Genomic DNA, 22,146 nt, shown 5'->3' on the forward strand with positions numbered 1-22,146 from the left:
AAAAAATTTAAGATGCGATCTTAAAATACAAAGCAATGCAGCAAAGATTTATAAAATGCCTTTCAATAAATACTGCCCTCAAGACACTTTGCAAAAATGAACATATCAAATAAAAGTACAGAAAGCCTCTAGCTGAGTTTTAAAATGAATAGTTTTAGCAAAAGAGTTTAATGTATAAGGAGGTTGATAGCAAAAAGACCTACCACTGCTGTTTCAATTGTTCTCTGTAAACAATGATACTTCGATCGTGTGAAAGCTGGAATAGATTTTCTTAATAAAACTATGGCACCAGAGAACAGCAGTACATTATTCAAGATAATGTTAAAGATAATCCTTCCAGTCAGATGAGGTCCATCAAAAAGCATTTAATCCCATTTATATCTGCTGATTTTTCAGAGAACAAAATGACCTTTTGTCCTGCTCTTGACTATAGGCTCCTTCAACGTCAATGTGGTTTGTTCCTGTACCATTTTACTATTATTGTAGTTCAAAGAAACTATTAATTTCCTGTTCCTCAAATAATTTGCATATTGTACATGTTATTTTGTTAAACATTTCACCATCTTATGGTCTTTTCATTATTGTTCATTTAGTCAGCTTCTTTCATTTTAAATAATTGCATACATTTATAAAATCTATTTTATTTCCATCTTCTATACCCCATTTCACAAGGCACTTTTCATTTCACCTTAGCCTAATACATCAAACTGCTTATATTGTATTATTGGTACTTTTTCTCAAAAGCCTTTGAAATTATCAGTTTCTTTCTGTATCCTCAGATTATTTCAATGAAATCCTTATGATCTATAATCAAGCCCATGCATAACTGGCATCCATCATGAGTGTACCAGTAAAATTACTATTTGGACCGCTTTGTAACGAGATATTTTTTTAACTTAGTTGATTGAATTAGTCTTTTCCATTTCTATCAACTACAGTTCTATTCAATTTTAACTACAATAACTGACTTTTATCTCTCTTCAACAAGCCAAATTACATATTCAGATTTACAGTGGATTATGTAGTCTATTTCACAGTTTATGAATGTGACTGTTGTCTTGAGTGAATCTGCAAAATAATATAAACAGACTCACCTCAAAGGGCAATAGCTAGCCACACAGCTTTCCAAGACATACTGTATTGTCTCAGGAGGTACTCAGGAGGCCATTTTACACTGCAGAGAAGGAACTTACCACAGGGGGTAGCAGCTAGTCATAAATGCTCAAAGCTTTACAACCCATGTGGCTACATTCTGACCCCATCACCAACCTCACAGTGGACTTCACTTGACACTTGGAGAGTCCCCGGGCATTTAAAAGACCAACATGAGCCTGAGCTGACCAAAGATTAGGAAGGATTTCATTAGCTCTCTTTCAGTAATTGACTTCAGTGTGCTGGATTCAAGAGGCTCCACAGAGACAGCACTTAGCTCTCTTTCAGTAATTGATTTCAGTGTGCTGGATTCAAGAGGCTCCACAGAGACAGCATGGAGTTATTCCTTAAAACAGAGAAGAAAACATCTTGCAAAGCCATGACGGAGACCAGGGACAGGACATAGTCAAGGATCCATCACTGCAGCATTCATAACAATATCCTTCCTGCCTTGTTTCTGTTTCCCTGCCTGCATAGATTTTCCTTGTAGCTTCCCTAATTCCTCATCCGCTTGGTCTCCGATTGAGGGTCCCATTAATGTTGAGCTGGGCAGTATTGATCAAGCCCGCTTAGTGTGGCTGTGGACTCTGCACTGGTTCCGGTTCTCAGTGGGCTCACTTCTCAGCCCAGTCCAGGGCCTTCCTTCTGATGGTGTGTGCTTGGCCTGGTCTCTGGAACAGACACTCCTGACAGTGCACGCCCTGGTCAGCCTAGCTCCTGGCGAGCTCCCAGTCGACTGCCCCAACACTGCACCCTGTTTGCCCAGTTCCAGGTGCTGACCCTTCAACTCTGCCCTGCACCCTGGAATACTGCACAACCTCAGACACTGGTGGCTCTCCCCTTACTTGCCAGGGACTATGCACGGTTCTGGTCCTCAGTAGACACCCAATTCAGCCCAGTCCGGGGCTCACTTTCTGTAACCTGTCCTGACAGCGCACGCTTTTCTTGGTTTTCAAGAAGACCCCCCTGAGAGCACACACCCTGTTCATCCCATTTTTTAGCACGGTCCTGGTGACTACCCTGACAATTTGTGCCTTGTCTGTCCCAGCTCCAGGTGCAAACCTTTCTGCCCAGCCTGCACTCCTGTCCTGTGTCCTGCACTATTCTGTACCAGCCTGCCTACTGCCTTGGGACCATGACTGGAACTGCTTCAGGTTGCCTGCCTCCTGCCTGCTCCTTGTTCTGACCTGTTCCTGGGACTCTACACCAGGTCCTCAAAGGGGGCACTATCAGCACAGGCTAAATCTACTTACTGTATCTCAGTTCCTCTTGCACCCCTGGTTGACCACCTAGATGACATGCGCCCTGTCCTGCCTGGCTCCAGGTGCAGACCGGACCAGGACCTAACCTGTCCTTTATTCTCCATCCTGGATCTTACCCTGTGAAGCAGACTCCATCTTGCAGTATGCCAGCCATACCTCCTTGCCCAGTAATACCTCCTTGCCCACCTATGCCGTCCTGATGGGCAGCACAGCATAAGAGTACTAACGAGTTGTGCTGTTTCTAAAGCATTTTCTCTTCAAGTGGAGGGCAGGTGGAGGGTTTTCTGTTTGAGTACAGATCTTCAGTGACGTCTGGTATTGAATACAGGATGTGATGGCAGCTGTTAGATCCAGAAATATTTCTAATTTTCATGGTTTTCAGATCATGCTCAAATCAGATCATCAGCAGCCTAAGAATATATAAAACACAAAGGATGAACCAGAAATACGCAGGACCAATAATAATGAGCTATCCATGGCTTTAAAGGAACAGAGAACAAGGACTGACTAACTTCTAACATTTAGAACAAAACAAGGGATTTCAAAATCAGTATGTCAAAGGGATACAAAATATAGTTTAAAAAATGCCTCATCACTAATCTCTCTGCAGTTTTATTGATACATTGTTACCCATACGTTTGTTATTTTCAGTCTCCAGAGTCCTTCAGGTTTAAAAAATATGTTAATCGGCAATTTATCCAGATCTATAAAGCACATGGTTTGACAATTGCAGAGAAATTGCCATTCTTGATTTCACAGCAGTGACAGCAAAATCAACACTTTATTAACTTTTCAGCATGCTAGAGGAAAGTCCCTAAAACCAGCACCCCAAAGGCTCAGCTGATAATGATTAAAGCTCAGAGGAAAGTTCTCTTCAGAATGCAAACTGTACAAAGCTTTATTACAGCTCTCTAAGACAGCCAACAACAAAGGAAAATCTATTTTAGGAGCAATTAATTGGCATTTTTATGGTCTGAAAAGCTGTTTCAGGGACTAAAAGAGAAGAGACAGAATGAGCAATGTGCCACTGGCAAGGAGTTAGTTTATTGTGTGCAAAGCTTGTCACTTCAGTAACAATAAGGGCTTAATGCCAGTGATATACAGTATGATGAGAGTTTCTTAAACAATAGCAATGCTCTACTTAATGGAAGAGATAAACTAACTTATGCTGTGGTGAGGCAGAGTAAGAAAAAGAAAATTAAATTCAAACATAGCTAGCAAATTAAAACTTAAAACATTTACCACTTTAACACTTTTTTTCCCTTAAGTAATGAAGATGAACTTTGGAATTAAAACATGAGGATCCTGCAGCCCTGGAAGACCAGAGCTGCCCCACTCTGCTTTTGGGGGCACACTCATCACCTAAATGAATTATAAAATCAAGCATGCAAACACGGTAAGTAACCAGTGTTTTAATTTGTGAAAGACATGGCTTTACACAAATCTAGAAGACATACAATGAAATACAACATAAATGCAATGTTTAACAAAGGACATAGCTGTAGTAATAAATACTAGCCATACTAGACTATTAAAATTCATAGGATTAACTACAGCAGTTTTAAGATATGTTGTACAGTGAGTAGGCAGTGGAGAGAGCACAATCCTGAAATCACCTCATGGTAAATGGTAAAACTCATGGTTTAGGAGGGAAAATAGGCAACAGGAAAGAGTCTGACAATTGAACAGTGCATGCTTTTGTTATTTGTAAGGCAGTGAAACCATAGCCAATAACAGCAGCACAGTAAGTTAGTATCAACTCAGAACTGAAAGTGTCACTGAAGTAATTATGTAGCTTTCATGGTGCACAGTATGTGCTAAGAGAAAAGCAGTTCCTTACAGTGGTAAGGGATGAAGGTCTCTGTCACTGAAAACATATTGCCTATTTTTTTCTTTCACACCTATCCATCACATATGTTCAAAAAGTTTTTCTTTTTGTTCTCTCATTGCTGTGGATTATGTAGGTTATGTAGATTATTATTTCTTTCTTAATGCAGAAACATTGCAGCATGTCTACTGACTGGAGTGTTGGTTGGTGCACTGGTATTTTGCCTTCGGGTCCTGGCAGCATTTGTGCCACTGCAGGTTCAAGTGTTATGATCCCTGCCTCTCGGCAACGAAAGAGGCAGAAGAAGGCGTAGCCTTAGTTCATTAGTCCACCTATCAGTGTACGCTTTCACCACCACACCTCCGTCTCATCTCGTATTTAAGCATTAGTCTTTCCCTACCCCCTCGCTCAGTATTGGTTTCCCTTTCGAGCTACTTAGTTGCGCTACGCCTTCTACCTCCTCGTACTGTTCTGGTTCCGACTTTGGTTTATCCCCTTTTACTACGTCTTTTGGATTACGGCTCGGCTTCGGTTGCTTTCTCCTAGTTTGGTTCGCTGGCTTCCCCTGGACTCTCGGCTCTCTCCTTCGTCTACGGTATTGGATTACGGTCTGGCTTTGGCTACTCTCTCCCTGTTTGGATCACTGGCTTCCCCTGGACTCTCGGCTCTCTCCTTCGGCTACGGTATTTGGATCACGACTTGTCTCTATCGGCTCCCGCAAGTGGGTTCACTACTTGGTTTCGGTTTCACTGGCCGAATCCATAACAGAATACTGAGTCATTTAACATGGACCCAGCGGAGCAGGAGGAATTTCGCTCGGTTTTGGATCAGCACTGGCAAGCTTTACTCCAGTTACAGGCTTCCGTCCAACAGATTTCAGCGCATCTGTCGGCAATGCCGCCTACCAGTAATAGTGAAAGTAACGCCGGAGCTGCCGCTTCGGCTCCGCCCCCGCCAGCTTCTACACCTGCTCCTCGACCTCTTCCACTTACACCCCCTGACAGGTTTGACGGCAACCCTACGAAATGTCGGGGCTTTTTGGCACAGTGTGCGCTGGTTTTCAGGCTCCATACGCTAATTTTTCTTTTTCTGCAAGGATTATGTGAAGAAATAAAGGATCACCTGGTAACTATGCCACAGTCGGGCAGAACTTTGGAGGAAGTAATTTCCCAGGTGTTGGAGTTAGTTTAGAATTCGTCAGAGGAATAGAGAAAGATCTCAGACACAGATACAAGAGGTTCTTCGGCCACCACCTACCAACACTCTAGACTCGGAACAACCTATGGAAATTGCCCACGCCCGGTTAACTCCAGAAGAAAGAGAGAGATGCAGACGAGAGGGCCGCTGTATGTACTGTGGAAAATTAGGACACTTTAAAGCTGACTGCCCTGCTTTATGTTCGTCTTTAAGGCGCCTCCCAACTGCTCAAGATCCTGTGGTGAGTGAGTTAACTCAATCCTCTAAGTTTTCCTCAGGATTTTCTATTATGTCTACATTGTTTTGGGGTAATAAACAGACGCCACTTCTTGCTTTTATTGACTCGGGGGCAGCGGGGAACTTCATCGACGCCTCCTTAGCTCAAGCTTGGAAACTGCCCCTGACCCAGGTGACTCCTCCTCTTCGTGTACAATCTATTGATGGTTCCCCAGTGTCTCCAGGACTTATAAGATGGCAAACTGAATTAATAAGATTGCAAATTGGCGCCACACATGTGGAAGATATCTGGTTTTATCTCCTCGAGACCCCATCACATCCCCTTGTTCTAGGCTTTCCCTGGCTCCAACAGCATGACCCTAACATTTCATGGTCCCGTAGAGAAATTTTAACTTCGGGACCCCAATGTATTGGTAGTTGCTGTCGTCTGCCTGTAAGAGTTGCACTCATGGAAACGCCCCCTTCTGGCGTTCCTACGATACCCCCCCAATATTCTGATCTACAGGAAGCCTTTAATGAGCAAGAGGCCTTGGCTCTCCCACCTCACCGACCTTATGACTGTGCCATCGACCTTTTGCCAGGAACTATTCCTCCTAAAGGTCGTATATTTCCGCTCTCCAATACGGAATCCGAGGCCCTGAAAGTATATATACAAGATTATCTAAAGGCTGGAATTATACGCCCATCTACTTCACCTGCTTGTGCCAGTTTTTTTTTTGTGGAAAAGAAGGATGGTGGGCTCCGTCCCTGTATTGATTATCGTGGCTTTAATGAGATCACTATTAAAACCGGTACACTTTGCCCCTAATCCTGGCAGCACTTGAGTCCGTGCATTGGGCCAAGATCTTCACCAAACTGGATCTACGGGGGGCCTATAATTTAATCCGTATTCGGGAAGGGGACGAGTGGAAGACGGCATTTATGACAGCCCATGGACATTATGAATATTTGGTCATGCCTTTTGGTTTGGTAAATGCCCGGCAGTGTTTCAAACCTTTATTAATGATATTTTTCGTGATCTGCTACAAAGGTTTGTCTTGGTATACCTTGATGACATTCTAATTTTCCTCAAAAATTCTAAATTCTAAATTTCCTCGATATTCTAATTTACCCTGGAATTTACCTTCCAGGATCATGTTCTCCATGTCAGAGAAGTACTCTCCCGACTCATAAAGAATAAACTTTATGTCAAACTGGAGAAGTGCACTTTTAATGCTTCTAGGATTCACTTTTTAGGTTACATCATCTCTCCAGAAGGGGTAGAAATGGACTCAAGTAAAGTCTCCGCAATTACTGATTGGCCCACACCCAAGAACCTTAAACACATACAACGCTTTCTTGGCTTTGCCAACTTCTATAGAAAGTTTATTCGAAACTTCAGCTCGGTGGTTGCTCCCATAACCTTTTTAACTCGCAAAGGACCCAGACAAGGTAAATGGACCCCTCAAGCAGAAGAGGCATTTCAGCACCTGAAACACCTTTTCACCACTGCCCCCATCCTGAAACACCCTGATCCTTCTTTGCCTTTTGTTGTTGAGGTGGACGCTTCTGGCCATGGTGTGGGCGCTGTTCTCTTTCAACGTCATGGAGAAAAACAGATTCTTCACCCCTGCGCCTTCTTTTCTAAGAAGTTATCCCCTGCACAGATGAACTATGATGTTGGTAACCGTGAGCTTCTGGCTATTAAGTTAGCATTGGAGGAATGGAGGCACTGGCTGGAGGGAGCTCATCATCCATTGTTGATATACACAGATCACAAAAACCTGGAGTATTTACAATCGGCCAAACGTCTATGTCCTCGCCAGGCCAGATGGTCCCTCTTTTTCACCAGATTTAATTTCCTTATCGCCTACGCTCCAGGCTCTAAAAACATCAAAGCTGACGCTCTCTCATGGATCCACGACCCCCCTGAGGCTGAACTGCTTCCTGAACCCATCATCCCTTCTGGTAAATTCCTGGCAGCTGTCAGATGGGACATAGAAGTCGTAGTTAGACGCGCCTTGGCTGGACAAACTGTACCTCCTCAGTGCCCTCAGGACAAGTTATTTGTCTCAACCCCAGTCAGATCTTCTGTCTTACAATGGGGACATGACTCCCGCTTCGCCGGACATTCCTGGATTCCGACGTACCTTGGATTTCATCTCTAGAGATTTCTGGTGGCCAACCATGGTTAAAGATGTCAAGGAGTATGTCCAAGCCTGCTCTATATGTTCCCGAATTAAGTCTTCTCGGATGAGGGCGGCAGGCCCTCTTCAAGCCTTACCTATCCCCGACCGTCCTTGGACCCACCTCTCAGTTGATTTCATTACTGACCTTCCACCAAGCCAAGGATACATGACAGTCATGGTAGTAGTAGATCATTTCTCTAAATCCGCCCATTTTATTCCCCTACCTTCCTTGCCTTCAGCTAGGGAACTAGCAGACCTGTTCGTACTGCATATCTTCCGTCTTCATGGCATCCCTAAAGACATTGTTTCCGATAGGGGCCCCCAGTTTATTTCACGATTTTGGAAGGCCTTCTGTAAGTCACTGGGAGCCTCAGTTTCGCTTACTTCAGCTTACTACCCTCAGGCCAATGGTCAAACTGAGCGTATGAATCAAGAACTGCTAACCTACTTACGGGCATATATCTCATCTACCCAAGATAACTGGGTGTCATTGCTTCCATGGGCAGAATATGCTCATAATTCTTTGTATACTTCTTCGACCGGCATGTCACCATTCAAGTGTGCCTTAGGTTATCAGCCTCCTCTTTTCCCGGACTCCCCGCCGGACACAGAAGTTCCTTCTGTTCAGGAGTATATCACTAACCTGCAGGACTTCTGGAAGAAGGCTAAAGCCGCCCTTTTTCACACTGCAGCTCGGCAGAAGACCGTGGCGGATCGGCACCGTCGAACCATACCCAGATTTCGACGTGGACAATTTGTCTGGTTGTCTACCCACAACCTTCCTCTTAAGCAACCTTCTGGCAAGCTTGCTCCCAGGTTCATTGGTCCTTTTCGTGTCCTCACCCAGGTTACCCCTGTAACTTATCGGCTGGCCTTGCCTCCTACCCTCAGGATTCACCCTACATTCCATGTTTCCCTCCTTAAGCCCTTTCGCAGATCCACTCTGTCTAAACCGCAACAAAAACCCCCACCACCTCGAGTAATTGATGGACTCCCTGCCTACACCGTAAATAAGCTCTAGATTCCCGATGGTCTCATGGATCCCTGCAATACCTAGTGGATTGGGAAGGCTACGGTCCAGAGGAGCGGTCGGGGGTGGCGGAAAGAGATATACTGGATTCAAACCTGATCTGGGATTTCCATCAGAGTTTCCCTAATCGTCCAGCTAGGGCGTCGGGAGCCGCCCGTATAGAGGGGGGTAATGTTACGATCCCTGCCTCTCGGCAATGAAAGAGGCAGAAGAAGGCGTAGCCTTAGTTCATTAGTCCACCTATCAGTGTACGCTTTCACCACCACACACCGTCTCATCTGGTATTTAAGCATTAGTCTTTCCCTACCCCCTCGCTCAGTATTGGTTTCCCTTTCGAGCTACTTAGTTGCGCTACGCCTTCTACCTCCTCGTACTGTTCTGGTTCCGACTTTGGTTTATCCCCTTTTGCTACGTCTTTTGGATTACGGCTCGGCTTCGGTTGCTTTCTCCTAGTTTGGTTCGCTGGCTTCCCCTGGACTCTCGGCTCTCTCCTTCGGCTACGGTATTTGGATCACGACTTGTCTCGATCGGCTCCCGCAAGTGGGTTCACTACTTGGTTTCGGTTTCACTGGCCGAATCCGTAACATCAAGGAGGGGAAAGATGTGGTATTCTATCTTTGGGCTGGGTCTCTGGTTACTGTTGGGGGCTGATCTAGCCCATTTGGAAGTTAGTTAATTGATTAAAGGATTGCATCCAGACATTTCTTAAAGGACGTCAAAGAAATACTATTAAAATCAGTAAGAAATTCTGCTCTGCTTTCGTTTAGTGGATACCCCATATTCTTTATTCAACCTTGAAATTGGATTTGGTTTTCTACCTTGTCTTGTAATAATTCCAGACTAGATTTGGTCTTGTAATGTATCCAGAATAGACTATCCCACTAAATGTACTGTACTAGCTATTTATAGGTAGCCTTCCTAAAAAAGCTAAAAGAAATATAGATGTTGATTTAATGTTGACATAATCTGGGAGTCACATTTAAAATGTTTGAAGATTACCTAGTAAGATTTATTACCGTATGTGACAGTCTAAACTTCTAAAGAAAGAAAATGAAAAGGTCTTGTTGAATTAACTCCAATTTCTGTACTGAAGTCAGGGTTGATTGAAATACAGTATTTAAAAAACAATATTTAAAGTGAACAAAATTGCTAAAATTCTTTTTAAAAAATTCATTTTAAGATTCCTATTGTAACTTGCAGACTTTGATTTTATTTTGGGAGCAGACATGAATGCTGTCATGAATCATTTACTTGACAGATCAAAGTCAGCAGAGATGTATGCCCAGTTTCAGCCTTGTACAGCACTGAGAAACTGTATGGCTACAAACTGTATGATTTGGATGAGAGTTACAGTATATGGTGTGTGTTTAATTTCTTAGCTAAATAACTCCCTTTTTTAGGAAACATATAATATGATTAAGGGGTTCTTAAGTAGAAACATGAAAAGGAGTACCACTGAAATTGAAAGGGAGAGGTATAGTGGTCTGGGGATGGGGAGAATACAGTACTGTGTTCCTGACAAATCAGTAAATAAAAAAATAATCACAAAAGCATCTTCCTTATTGAGTGAACACATTTTGTTTTTTTAATAATATGTTATATACCCAAATAACACGTTAAAGGCCAAATAAAAAATATCTCATTTTGGCTACAGAATAGTTATGACAGGTAGAAAATTATGGAGCATGCATATTGCTAGAAAAACTGGTCTTAAAACATCTTTCAAAATACCATACAGAAATGATGGCAGTTATAAATCTATATATATGACAGCATCATACAGTGAAGATGTGGGTGTTTAATATACATTATTAATATTTGTCTGTTGATGTTATTTACTTGGTTTGCAATTATTTGCAGCATATGGGAGATAAAACTAAAGGTCCAACATCAGGTGATTATTTTTTCACTTTTGGGTTCATGTTGAAATAATTTGTGGGTGGCAAGTGAGCTGTTAACAAGCAGAAAAAGACAGGGAGAGGTGTAACGCCAATTGTTACACATCAGTATAATATTATCCTTTAAACTGTGGTTTATCCTTTGAAATGTGTGGTGATTTTGTTAAGAAGAGCTGCTGTATGGAGAAACTGATTTTAGTTGAAAAAGTGGTGATGACTACTCAGTCATCATTGCAGGATAGCTACTGTGTTCATTTTGGCTGTTTTCTAATATTCTGTGCAGTTGAAAGATTATCTGTAATTAGATATCCAGTCTTTATCACATTGATTCTTCACTGACAGCAGGGAAGTCATACTGGTGCTGCCTTTTAACTTTTTTGTTCTAAATGTTACAATTGTTTCCATTTTTAATTACACTTAGTGTACTCAAAAATGAAAAAAGGTTAATTAACTATTTCTAAGGCATAATACAGCCTCTACAGGGTAACAAGGCACACACTTAGACTGAAACCTAGAATCATGTCTGCTTTTGATATTAATACAGTTTAATAACTGACAAAGCTTCAAACACGATGTCACATCTAAACTATAGTAAAGAACCAAGTTACAATAAAGATATCCATGTTTAATATTAATAATACATTTATCTAATTGAATTCAGATTGCTTTAAGAAATGTGTTACCATGGAGATAAACTTTGGTCAGCTAGAGAGGTTTGTTTTTCATTTCTGCACAAAAGATCTGTCAGCTACAATGAAGACAGATAATAGCCTTAATTATGCTGAATAAGGAGAAGGCATGTCTCCCCGCTGTAACATAAAAATCAGTTATCTCTTTACTAGAGTGAAATTTTTATTTTCATTTTTGTAAAAGAAATATAAAGGTATAATATTTTATTCGGGTGCCTTTTACTTGTTCCTTTGCAGCCTGATGCAGCTACCCACCTGAACTAATATATTATTCTATTTATTTTGTAAATAACATGAAAAAGTCATTCTATTAATGCAGTCATCAAACCGTAATTTCGGTAACTGTAGTTTTTGATGTCATTCCTGTCCACTTCTGTTATCACTAACAAAAACATTAAAAAGTGACTCCCAATGTCAGTGACTAAACAACCCTTGAACCTTATTTTTCAAGGACCTTTCAATGGCAAACATGTTGGAGAGTGAGTTGTGAACAATAAAGGGCATCTATAAGGTAGATGGTTACCACCTACAATATTACTTAGCAAAATTCACCATCATTTCTCATTATAGCAAAATTGTATCTTTCTTAGCTGACTTTTAATTTGTGAATGATGTTGGATGTGCTAAAACATGCTCTACCCCTCCTCCTGATGTAGAGGCATTCAGTCATAATCCCACAGATTACAGTTTTGCAATTACACTGATTCCTCACCCTACATTTCCAAATTCCTATAATCATTTGGCATCACATTTTTATTTACTTATTTGTTTTCAGATTGGGTCTTTGTTTAGTTTTGATGTTCTACAGCTCATCTTTTACTTTTATTCCAATTCCTACAGTATTTTTTTCACATTTCAGCCAAATTTGATCATACTGCAAATGTATGGTATTTCTCAATAACCATTTTAGTGGCTGTGATTGGAATAGTTTGTTTTGATCCTGTAGACACCTTATACACAAATATTTGGTAAAACAGTATAGAAATAAAAAAAGTATTACAATTCCACAGTGCATTAAAAGCAACCATACAAATAGTTATAATAGAGCGGTTACACCTCATGCAGTGATGTGGTTGAAATACGTCTCACAGCTACAGAGGAAAATAATTTCAAATAAGAAAATCTTTCACAGCAAGAATGGTTAATGTCTTTCAGAAGATTGTCACTTGAAATATGTCCAACACTGAACTATTTTTTTATTGCACTTTATACAAAACCTTAAATGTTTTGCATAGAGGACCTGGTAATGTGTCTGTCTTTTTGTATAGTTTAATGATCTTATGAAATACCAAGAACTACTTACCTAGTGTTTTGTTACGAAACAGGAAAGTGAAGTAATTGTGACTGAAGCAACACAGAGCTTTTCCCCTACATCTTACTGCAAACTTTATCACAGGGAAGAATGCAATGTGTACTCCTACAGAAAGATAGCCACAATGAGCCATTATGTTGTGGTATTATTTATTCAACATCTACTGTTGTTCTATAAAATTACTTTAAAAGCAAATACTAGGTTTTTATTTTTCATTTCAAGGAAAGGATTAGGAAAACCTAAATTAATGTAATTTGACTGAAAAAAAAACATTTGAAGAATAATCCAATACTCTAACAAAGTCTAACAAAGACATTTATCTTAAAATATTTTCTATGTACATTTTTTCAATGAATATTTAAAGGCTCAATCTGACTTTTTTCCTCAAAGGGCTATACACTACAGCAGGGGGATTGAGCATGTTATTTGAAGAATGCCAACAAATATTACTAAAAAAGTGTTATATTATTTTTGTGCAGGCTCCAATATCTTTTTACCCAACCCATTATTTTCTCACATACACACATTGTATTAGATATATTACTATGTTCATGGGTTCCCAAAACAACTAGTTGATATTGCAGAGCGAGTTAACTGCAGACTAGAAGAATACTAAAATGCAGTATTTAAAATAATTTTACATTTATCAAAACTCTAAATTTCAAACAAAACCATATTTTTTTCCACATTGTATTAAGTCTTAGACTGTCTTGTTTCACAATCAATTATCCAATCCATGGGAAACAGAAAGCCATTTATTCCTTGTACTGTAAGTATTGTGGTATAAATCATTTGTTGAACTGTGTCAGCTAATCACAATGAATATTGTTGTTTTTTTCTTATGCTAATCTATCTGAATTAAATTAAATATACTTGAGACTGGTTTAACAAGTTCTTTACAGACATTTTGAACTAGAACCTGCAATCCTTTTGTGAGTTCATCTCAGTTTTTTTGCTATTGTGGAAAACAACATTTTAAAATACAAACAATTAACTCCAGATATTTAAGAGTTCTACTACTGTAGGCGCTTCATAATACACAAGTCTTAAAGACTGGACAGACACTCTTGAAGGAAGTATTAAAGAATTTGTTGTGGTAATTCTTTGTGAAATTTCAAGGATATTCAATTATATTATCATGCATATTTCTGGTATGTATCTATAAATGAACTGACATCCCTTCCAGGGTGTAGACCCACCTGGAGGCCTGTGGTTGTACAATGGAAGCCTTAACATGATTAAGTGGCTTTCTGAAAATAGACATATAGAAATATGAACAGAGGCGCAAGGGGTAGATTGATTATAAATCCAGGCAAATATCAAGTGGCAATCTTAGAAGTGAATTAGAACACATTCTAATTCATCGCCTGCATTTATTGTTTTCAGTCTTCTGACATGGACCAGAAATTGATGTGAACACATTATTGTAAATTCTCTTCCCATGGGTTCTGTCTCCAAACTGAGTGGAATAAGACAATTTCAGGAAAAGGATGAAGCCGTTGCATAAAGAGTTATAAACAACAAGCTAAAGGTAATTTAGCAGATGGAAGCAGCTGCTACAGTATGTTTTTATCTCAACATTTTCCTGCTAAAGAAGGTGGCTCATAATTTATTGAAGGTATGATCCTCTCAGACCATTACCTTTGTAATTGCTCAATGCTTTCAAATATGTCCAAATGAATTGACAAGATATAGCTGGTTCAATCAGGCAGGAGAAAAATAATATGAAACATTATTAGGCACGTCCTACAGTTGACTGAAAAAAGAAAGGAGAGACTGAGTGTGATCATAGTCTAAAACAGTAAGACAAGTCTATCACTTGCAAAGTCTAAATCTACAATAAAGAACATACACCATAGAATCATAAGGGAACCACATTCATCATATGAAAATCAGAATTAAAGATATGAAAGACCAAATATTCTTCAGATGAAAAATAGTTTTGAAAAATTCTGACATCAGCTACTGTACTGTATACTGTATACACTTATAAATTAAAGAATACATCCAAAAAGATCCCACTGCTGTCAGTCCTTACCAATGTAAAAAAAACTGTATTAATATGTTACTTCAAATATATATACAGTATATACAGTATGCCTCCCAACACTATGGAATAAACCACAGGATTTAGTCCTTTTTGTTATTTTAGATTCACGGAAAGGAACCAATACATAACGCTGATCAAGAAAACACCATCTTCATATCCAGACACTTCGACTTGGAAAATGTTACAATACATCAGAATACATAATTGACTGGCCTTGGTCAAGGAGACAAGTCAAACCACTTCATGAAAATCAACACATCATTATGCAGCATCTGTATAAGAATTTTTGCACTGCGTTATCCACTGCTTTAAAAGCGCCAGGTTGCCACAAGTGATAGACAGAGAATATAACATTTATGTCATAGATGTCCTACTCAATGGACGTAAGCCCCATGTTAAAGGTCTGCTATGACTAGCATTAGAGTTCGATTTATTTGCACAGGACTATTGGCTCCTAACAGAGACCTGTGAATTGTTAGACGTTTACAGGCTTGCAATCACATCATGACATCCATTCCTCCGGTTGGTGTTGAATTATTGCTGTGTGTACTTGCAGAGCTTGTTGCATTATGTTATAAACAGGTTGGTCAGAGAAGCTTGGCTCAATTCCTTATTCTTGTAGTGTGGGTACAAGGATTGTCACAATGAGCCAAGATGTACAGATACCATTTTTGATTCCAAAATGGATGGGAAGCTAATAAAAAAAACTGTAAATTTTAAAAACTTAAATATAATAAAGTTGTATAACAGTAACATTTTTTAATTGTGATATTTATTAACTGGTAAAATTAATAAGGAATGTTGTTGTGTAAATGATAATAATGAAAAATAAGGAACCTATAAGGTTTTAGAGAGAAATCACGTCCTCGCACCAATTTTTATAGGAAACAAATTCCTAAATGATATTATTGCTTCCATGTTGAATGTGACCAGGTGGTTTGTTTATTTCTTGCACGGTGTCGTTCCAGAGCAAATTAACAAACAGAAATAAAAAATGCAAACATATATCTATATATGTTCAGGTGGGTAGCTGCGTCACCATGCGTAGGCTGCAAAGGAACAAGTAATAGGTTTATTCCATGCTGAAAAAAAAAGAAAGAAAGAAAACACAACGTTTCGACAGTGGAGCCTTCTTCAGGTGTGAGAGAGACAAGGCAGTAGGCAAAGGTAAAGTAGCGGGAGAACAAAGGTTGGGAGGGAGGAGGAGTGAGAGGCGGGAGCAGGGGACAGAAAGAGAGGCCAATCAAGAGGTGTGAAGTCAGAATGGGTATAGAGAGGTGTGAAATGAAACTTGATTGGCCTCTCTTTCTGTCCCCATCTCCCAACTCTTACTCCTTCACCCTCCCAACCTTTGTTCTCCCGCTACTTTACCTTTGCCTACTGCTTTGTCTCTCTCACACCTGAAGAAGGCTCCACGGCCGAAATGTTTTCTTTCTTTCTTTCTTCTTTTTTTCAGCATGGAATAAACCTATTACTTGTTCCTATATCTATATATACTGTATATATATTCTGTATTTACTTACAGAAATTAATGAACAAACATGTATTATAATTTACAAATATTTACATAAATGTGAAAACCTGGGCTCAGCTATTCACAGAACCAGGACTTATCCGACAAATGGATAACAGTACCATCCGGAAAAGGAACAAATACAGTATGAGAAAGATAAAGCTGTTCATACACAAGAAAATGACCTATCCATAACAAAACTGCTCTCTATGCTGATATTAATTTGTAAATGTAACACATGAAATAAATATTTCCACCACCATATAAACAAACAGTCCTTTTTTTTAAGTTGGCTACTTTTAGATCTCAATGACCTGGTAAGTTTCTGTTCTTCAATAAGAATGCCCAAAGCACTGGACATCTGCCCTGTGCAAGTTGGCACACACTCACAATTGATCTTCCTCATCATCTGGGGTAAAAAGAGAGACGTGCCTGTTTCTGCAGAACATTACATGGTTTTTCAGAATACATTTGGTTTCCTTGGAGACTGTAGCTCTCCTGTTTTTACTTTCTAATTCAGATAGGACATTTGTTAAAAAACAACTTAACTTCAGCTCAATACAGATCAGTATTAGTCAAGCCTAGACAAAGGATAACTGGATGTGATGGTACAGCTGGCAACATACAGTACAATAACAACTTTTTTGAGTGGGAGATAAGAAGAGTTGGAGGCCTGTGAAAGATGCATAAATGGAAATAAAAAGACTTGGGAAAATGGTCATGCTGCAGAAACAGGACACTGATAGTCTTTATGAACAAGAGCTGGTAATCTTGAGGTCATGCTTGTCCACTGATTTCGGCTGTGGAGCCTTCTTCGGGTGTTTCTTCTCTTCTCTTTTCAGCATGGAATAAACCTTAACTTGTTCCTTTGCAGCCTACACATGCTGACACAGCTACCTACTTGAACTGTAAAGTTCTGTATACCCAACCAATAGAGAATCCTTTGGAGAATAAATCCGAACGGAAACGTTCAGATTTCCTTTTGCATCCTGAAATTAGAATAGTCTTTAACAATTTCTGTATATTTGGCTGAAGACAAACATAATATTGCTGAAAACTTTCAATGGTTTGTCAACAAGTAATATTTCTTGTGTTTCTTTAGCCTTATTGAGAACTGAGATGGGCACCGTATGCATACTGTAAGCTAACACTGCCTTTAACTCAGCTTTGAATGATTTGTAGGAGAGTGAGTGCAACCAATTGGATCAAAAGTTCAAACAATGCTTCATATGGGTGTATGTTGAAATGGTTCTTAAAATGTATTTAACAAGTTAAAAATAAGCTCCATATCTGACTTGCCAAATTTCCATTGACTAATTAAAAGGCTGCAACTGTATTTTTTAAACACTTTGAATAAGTAACCTCTGTTGTTTTATTCTTTTTTACATTTTTTAAGAGCATAACCCATAACCATTTAACATTATATACTGTAATGATTAATATATTATTATAGAATCGAAAGAGACAATAAAATAATTTCATTTGTCACTATGAACTAAAGAAAATAAGAACGGTTACAAATGTCTGGAGGCTACCCGGTCCATATGGCCTATTCAGTTATTAGTAATTACTGAATCATAGGATTTCATCCTAAAAGACAACATGGCTTTCACAACATGGATGGGTAGTTTATTCAGTATTTCCACAACTCATTTTGGGAAAAATGCCCAATTTAAATGCATTACCTCATACAGTAGTTTCCACTTGTGTCAGTTCCGTTGACGTTTCTTTGACGTTTGCATACTTGAATTGGGTGCTTTTGTATTTTTGTCTGTTCAAGATGAACGAAAAACGTTGTTATATTAGCCTGTCAGTGTAGAACAGTGTAGAATCTATTTACTCTAAGAAAAGTAACAGGTTGCTCTTCTCTGGACTTATTCCATAACATCAATATCTTTTTTTATAATCTGGTGACCGAAATTTTGCGCAATTTTCTACATGAGCTAATGATTTCAATTCTACATTTTAAGTTTTTTTAGGAGTGTGTTCACTGATTCCTATTTCATATCTGCAGTTTCTGTGTCTTCTACAGTATATATACTGTACTGTATGTGCTTGCCTACATTCAATTTCATCTGCTACAGTAGGTGTTCTCCCATGCTTTAATTCTGGCTACATTTTTTGAAATTTTTCTTTTTTTCTTCTACAGGTTTGGTCTTCTGTTTGAGTATTTCTTTCAACTTCACTTGATTCCTTACTATACTAGTGTAGAACATTGATATAAATTAATAAGAGTAGTGGTCTTAATATGCATTCATGTGATACTCCAGTGTTTACATCATCCCATCGGAGCATCTACCTCTGTAATCTGTAATTTCTCAGTTTTCTGTCCATTTTGGGATTTGACTGGAATGAAAATGAAATAATTCCCATAAGTCTTCATCACAGCAAGATAAAAGCGATAACATCTTGGCCGATTTGGAGATTCAGTCCTGTCAGTTATGTACTATGCACCCTGTTAAATATTTGATCAGATGTGCAGAGACTTGTTTATTTAATCTTACAGTATTTTGTTTTTTAAAATGATTAACAAATGGCAATCTTTAATATTTGTGTGAAAAAAGCTAACAATAAGAATATTGTTTATTGCTGTCTTAGTTACTGTACATGAAGAAAATGTAGGTATGCTTTGCTTGTGGTTTTATTCCTTGTAACACGCATCATTTGGCAATAGTTCAGTAAACCATTCATCTTGTTTGAAAAATGGCTTGAGTGTCAACATTTTCTAAGGTTAATGTTTTACAGGGCAAACTTAAGTTGACATTATATTAAACAGAACTGCGTCCAGTACTTTAATATCGCATTAGAATCTGCAGATTGGCTACTAAAAGAAAATCTATGTTACAAAATGAAGATCATTCCAATTATTTTACTGACTTCTACAATTGCCTGTGTCTTGTCAAGAGATAGAGGTAAGAAATGTGTTTTATTACAATATGGTTTGATGGAAGCACATTTCTCATTAAGTGTTTTGCAAATTTGTGTGCCAAATTTTGGTTTCACAAGGATTGAATGTCTTGCTTTTTAAAAGAATTGCATATATTTTGTTATTAAAATCTGCCCAGCAACTCACAAAAGTTATTATTGATAGATTCTATTATTTTATGTTTCTGTTGTTCAGTATTATCATATTCTTGTATCTTGATACAGTTTAATTCTAAAAAAAACATTTTTCAAGGTCAATGGCAATGCAGTAGTTTCAACAAAGAAAGGTGATTGATTTTTTATATTATTTTTAAGAGTTACATTTTTAATTTCTGAATTGCATACAGTAAGCAGAACAGAATAGCAGAGATAATCTTGTGAATCTTGAGAAAAAGCTCCCAATCAAAGCATTGACCTTGTTATGATTTTTAAAAACTCTTTCAGTTTAATAACACTGCTGTGTGGAATGGCTAGTTTGCACATTTAAGCTTTGACTTAATGTATGTTTCTTTTACCAATGTTCATAATATAAATTATATAGGCTATTCTACAGTATATCACACTCTAAGTCCACACATACATTACAGTATATTTTATTTTGGAAAATGCACCCCCTAGAAATTGAGTAGCAGGTATTGGAGTACAATATAAAACTACCATACTGTATATTATATCTGTAATGTTGTAAAGTTCAGAGAAAAAATGGCTATAAATTACAACCACAATTGCATTTTTTAACTTTGACTAAAATATGCATGGAAAATGCAGAAAGATACCAAATAGGCACCCATAGCAAACATTTAACTACATTAGCAGCTTTAACCTTTTTTTTCTTCCATTTTGACACTTTTGTTGTACATGCACCACAAAAAATGCAACAAATTTGACATGTGACTATTATTGATATGGGATGGAGTATCTTAAAGACACAGTAAGTAAATAAAAATGTATTCCAACTTGGAGTGCAGTGTCTTATGAATCTCTGTTGAACTCTGTTGGTCTATTACTGACCTGGAAGAGAAACTGTCCTCCAAAGCCTTTAAATACACCACCTGCCTCAAATATACATTTTTATATTAAGATTTAAATATATTTAAAATATCACATCAAACATCGATGATTTAAAATAAACCAATTAAATAACTCTTTGGGATCTTTGGATTCATGTTACACATAATTACCCAGAGTGGTGTTGCAATAGTCTCACTCTGATTCAGCTTCAGCATACATTATGATACACAATAACATCTAAAAAGTTAATAAATGAGGAATGGCAATATTTTGAAGGTTGTGGCCAGTCCCAGAATCCCAGCCTGCATCCTTGGGATCCAACCTCAACAATATGGCCTGGATATTTTGCACACAGACCTTATTGTAAATACGCATTCTCTGGGTTCAGTCTTTATTGTTCCTGTTCCAAATTCCACTGACATTGATTGTGACATTGATTTCTTGTTATATAGTTGAACATGAAGTAATCCCTCAGATTGTCCCTTTGCATGTGCATGCACAAAACTGATTCCACTTGTGTTCATCATAAGTATGTACAGTAAGGTACATATTGCATGGAGTACAGTTTTAACTCACCAACCTCTGTAGCTGCATAATTAAATTAAATAAACATTGGTAAGGTGCAAAATTTGCTGAATTGCATCCAGCTCCATCGTCTCAAAAGTCCAATTGAAGATGTTTTTAATGTAATATGATGGAGTTAACAGTTAAGTGACATATCTGATAGTACTAGACCAGATCCAGATGTGTACGGCTAAGTGTCATCTTGAATCTGGGGCTGACAATCCCAAAGCCAATGAGGCGACAGTTGTGACCAAGCTAAAATAATTAGTTGATTTGAAGCTATGCAATTATGCAGTCAAGTGAACTCGAATGCAATCCCCTCAAAACATTTTAAACTCAAAACTAAAGTTTCAGTTCCTGTTACTCAGCTTCTCCTGAAATTCCTTTGGTGCTTTTTCAAATTTAGTGTGTGTTACTGCATTCCAAACATTTCATTTGTCAATAGCAAATGTCATTTACTAGCCAAGTCTTGAATAATTTCTGAGTCTTTTTTTGCTATTTCTAGATTATGGAAAAAATAATAAACCCTTTCGATGTTCTGATTTAGGGAATTTATTTAGAATTAGAATGTCACTCTAAAGTAAAGAGGAGTGTTAGAGACACAGAATAAGATTAATTTGCCTTAGAGAAAAGTAATAATTTTTTTTTACATTTTTTCTGATCTTCTTTGAACTCCAGGCCAGCAATGTAGATTTTCTACATTGGAAATCAGAAATGAACACAGTGTTCTAAGTAGGGTCTTACTCCTAAAATATGTAATGTATTTTTTCCTTTAACCTCTGTCATTTTCTCTTTTATTTTATTGCTTTCCTACTTTGCCTACAAAAGGAAAATGTCAAATCGGCATAAATGCCTAAATCCTTTCCAAGGGTGTCTCTTCTAATTCAGTTTAATGCACCTTTGTGCTAACTGCATGCAAAACTTTTCATCTGTCAATGTTAAATGTCATTTGCTAGATGTGTGCCCAGTCTTGAATAATTTCCGAGTCTTTTGTATTTTTCTTTGCTATTTCTAGACCAAATAATATCATTTTTAAACCCTGTCAATGTTCTGATTAAGGTTTTTTTAACTAGAAAGCCACTTTAAAGTAAAGAGAAGTTAGAAGGTTAGTTAGAAGTTAAAAAATTGAATAAGATCAATTTGCCTTAGAGGAGAGAAATATTGTATATTTTAAGTTGTGTATATTTTACATTTTTTGTGCTGTGCTTTGCAAAAGTATGTCTGTATTGTTTGTATGGATTCACAAAGTTAAACTATTGAATGATATGTTCTGTTTCTTTACATTACGCAGTTAAAAATACTGCTTTACT

At 38.1% G+C, this 22,146-nt stretch overlaps 1 protein-coding gene across 1 annotated transcript in view; it reads left to right on the forward strand.

The window, feature by feature from the left end:
* The first annotated feature begins 19,134 nt into the window (after positions 1-19,134).
* gc (GC vitamin D binding protein) overlaps positions 19,135-22,146 on the forward strand; it is a 40,474-nt gene continuing 37,462 nt past the window's right edge. Inside the window, exon 1 of the mRNA XM_088911504.1 lies at positions 19,135-19,248. Within this exon, the coding sequence (XP_088767630.1) occupies positions 19,185-19,248 (64 nt within the window). The 5' untranslated portion in view covers positions 19,135-19,184. The remainder of the gene's footprint in view (positions 19,249-22,146) is intronic.

The sequence above is a fragment of the Atractosteus spatula genome, chromosome 3, assembly GCF_055471065.1.
Source record: "Atractosteus spatula isolate fAtrSpa1 chromosome 3, fAtrSpa1.hap1, whole genome shotgun sequence".
Lineage (NCBI taxonomy): Eukaryota > Metazoa > Chordata > Actinopteri > Semionotiformes > Lepisosteidae > Atractosteus > Atractosteus spatula.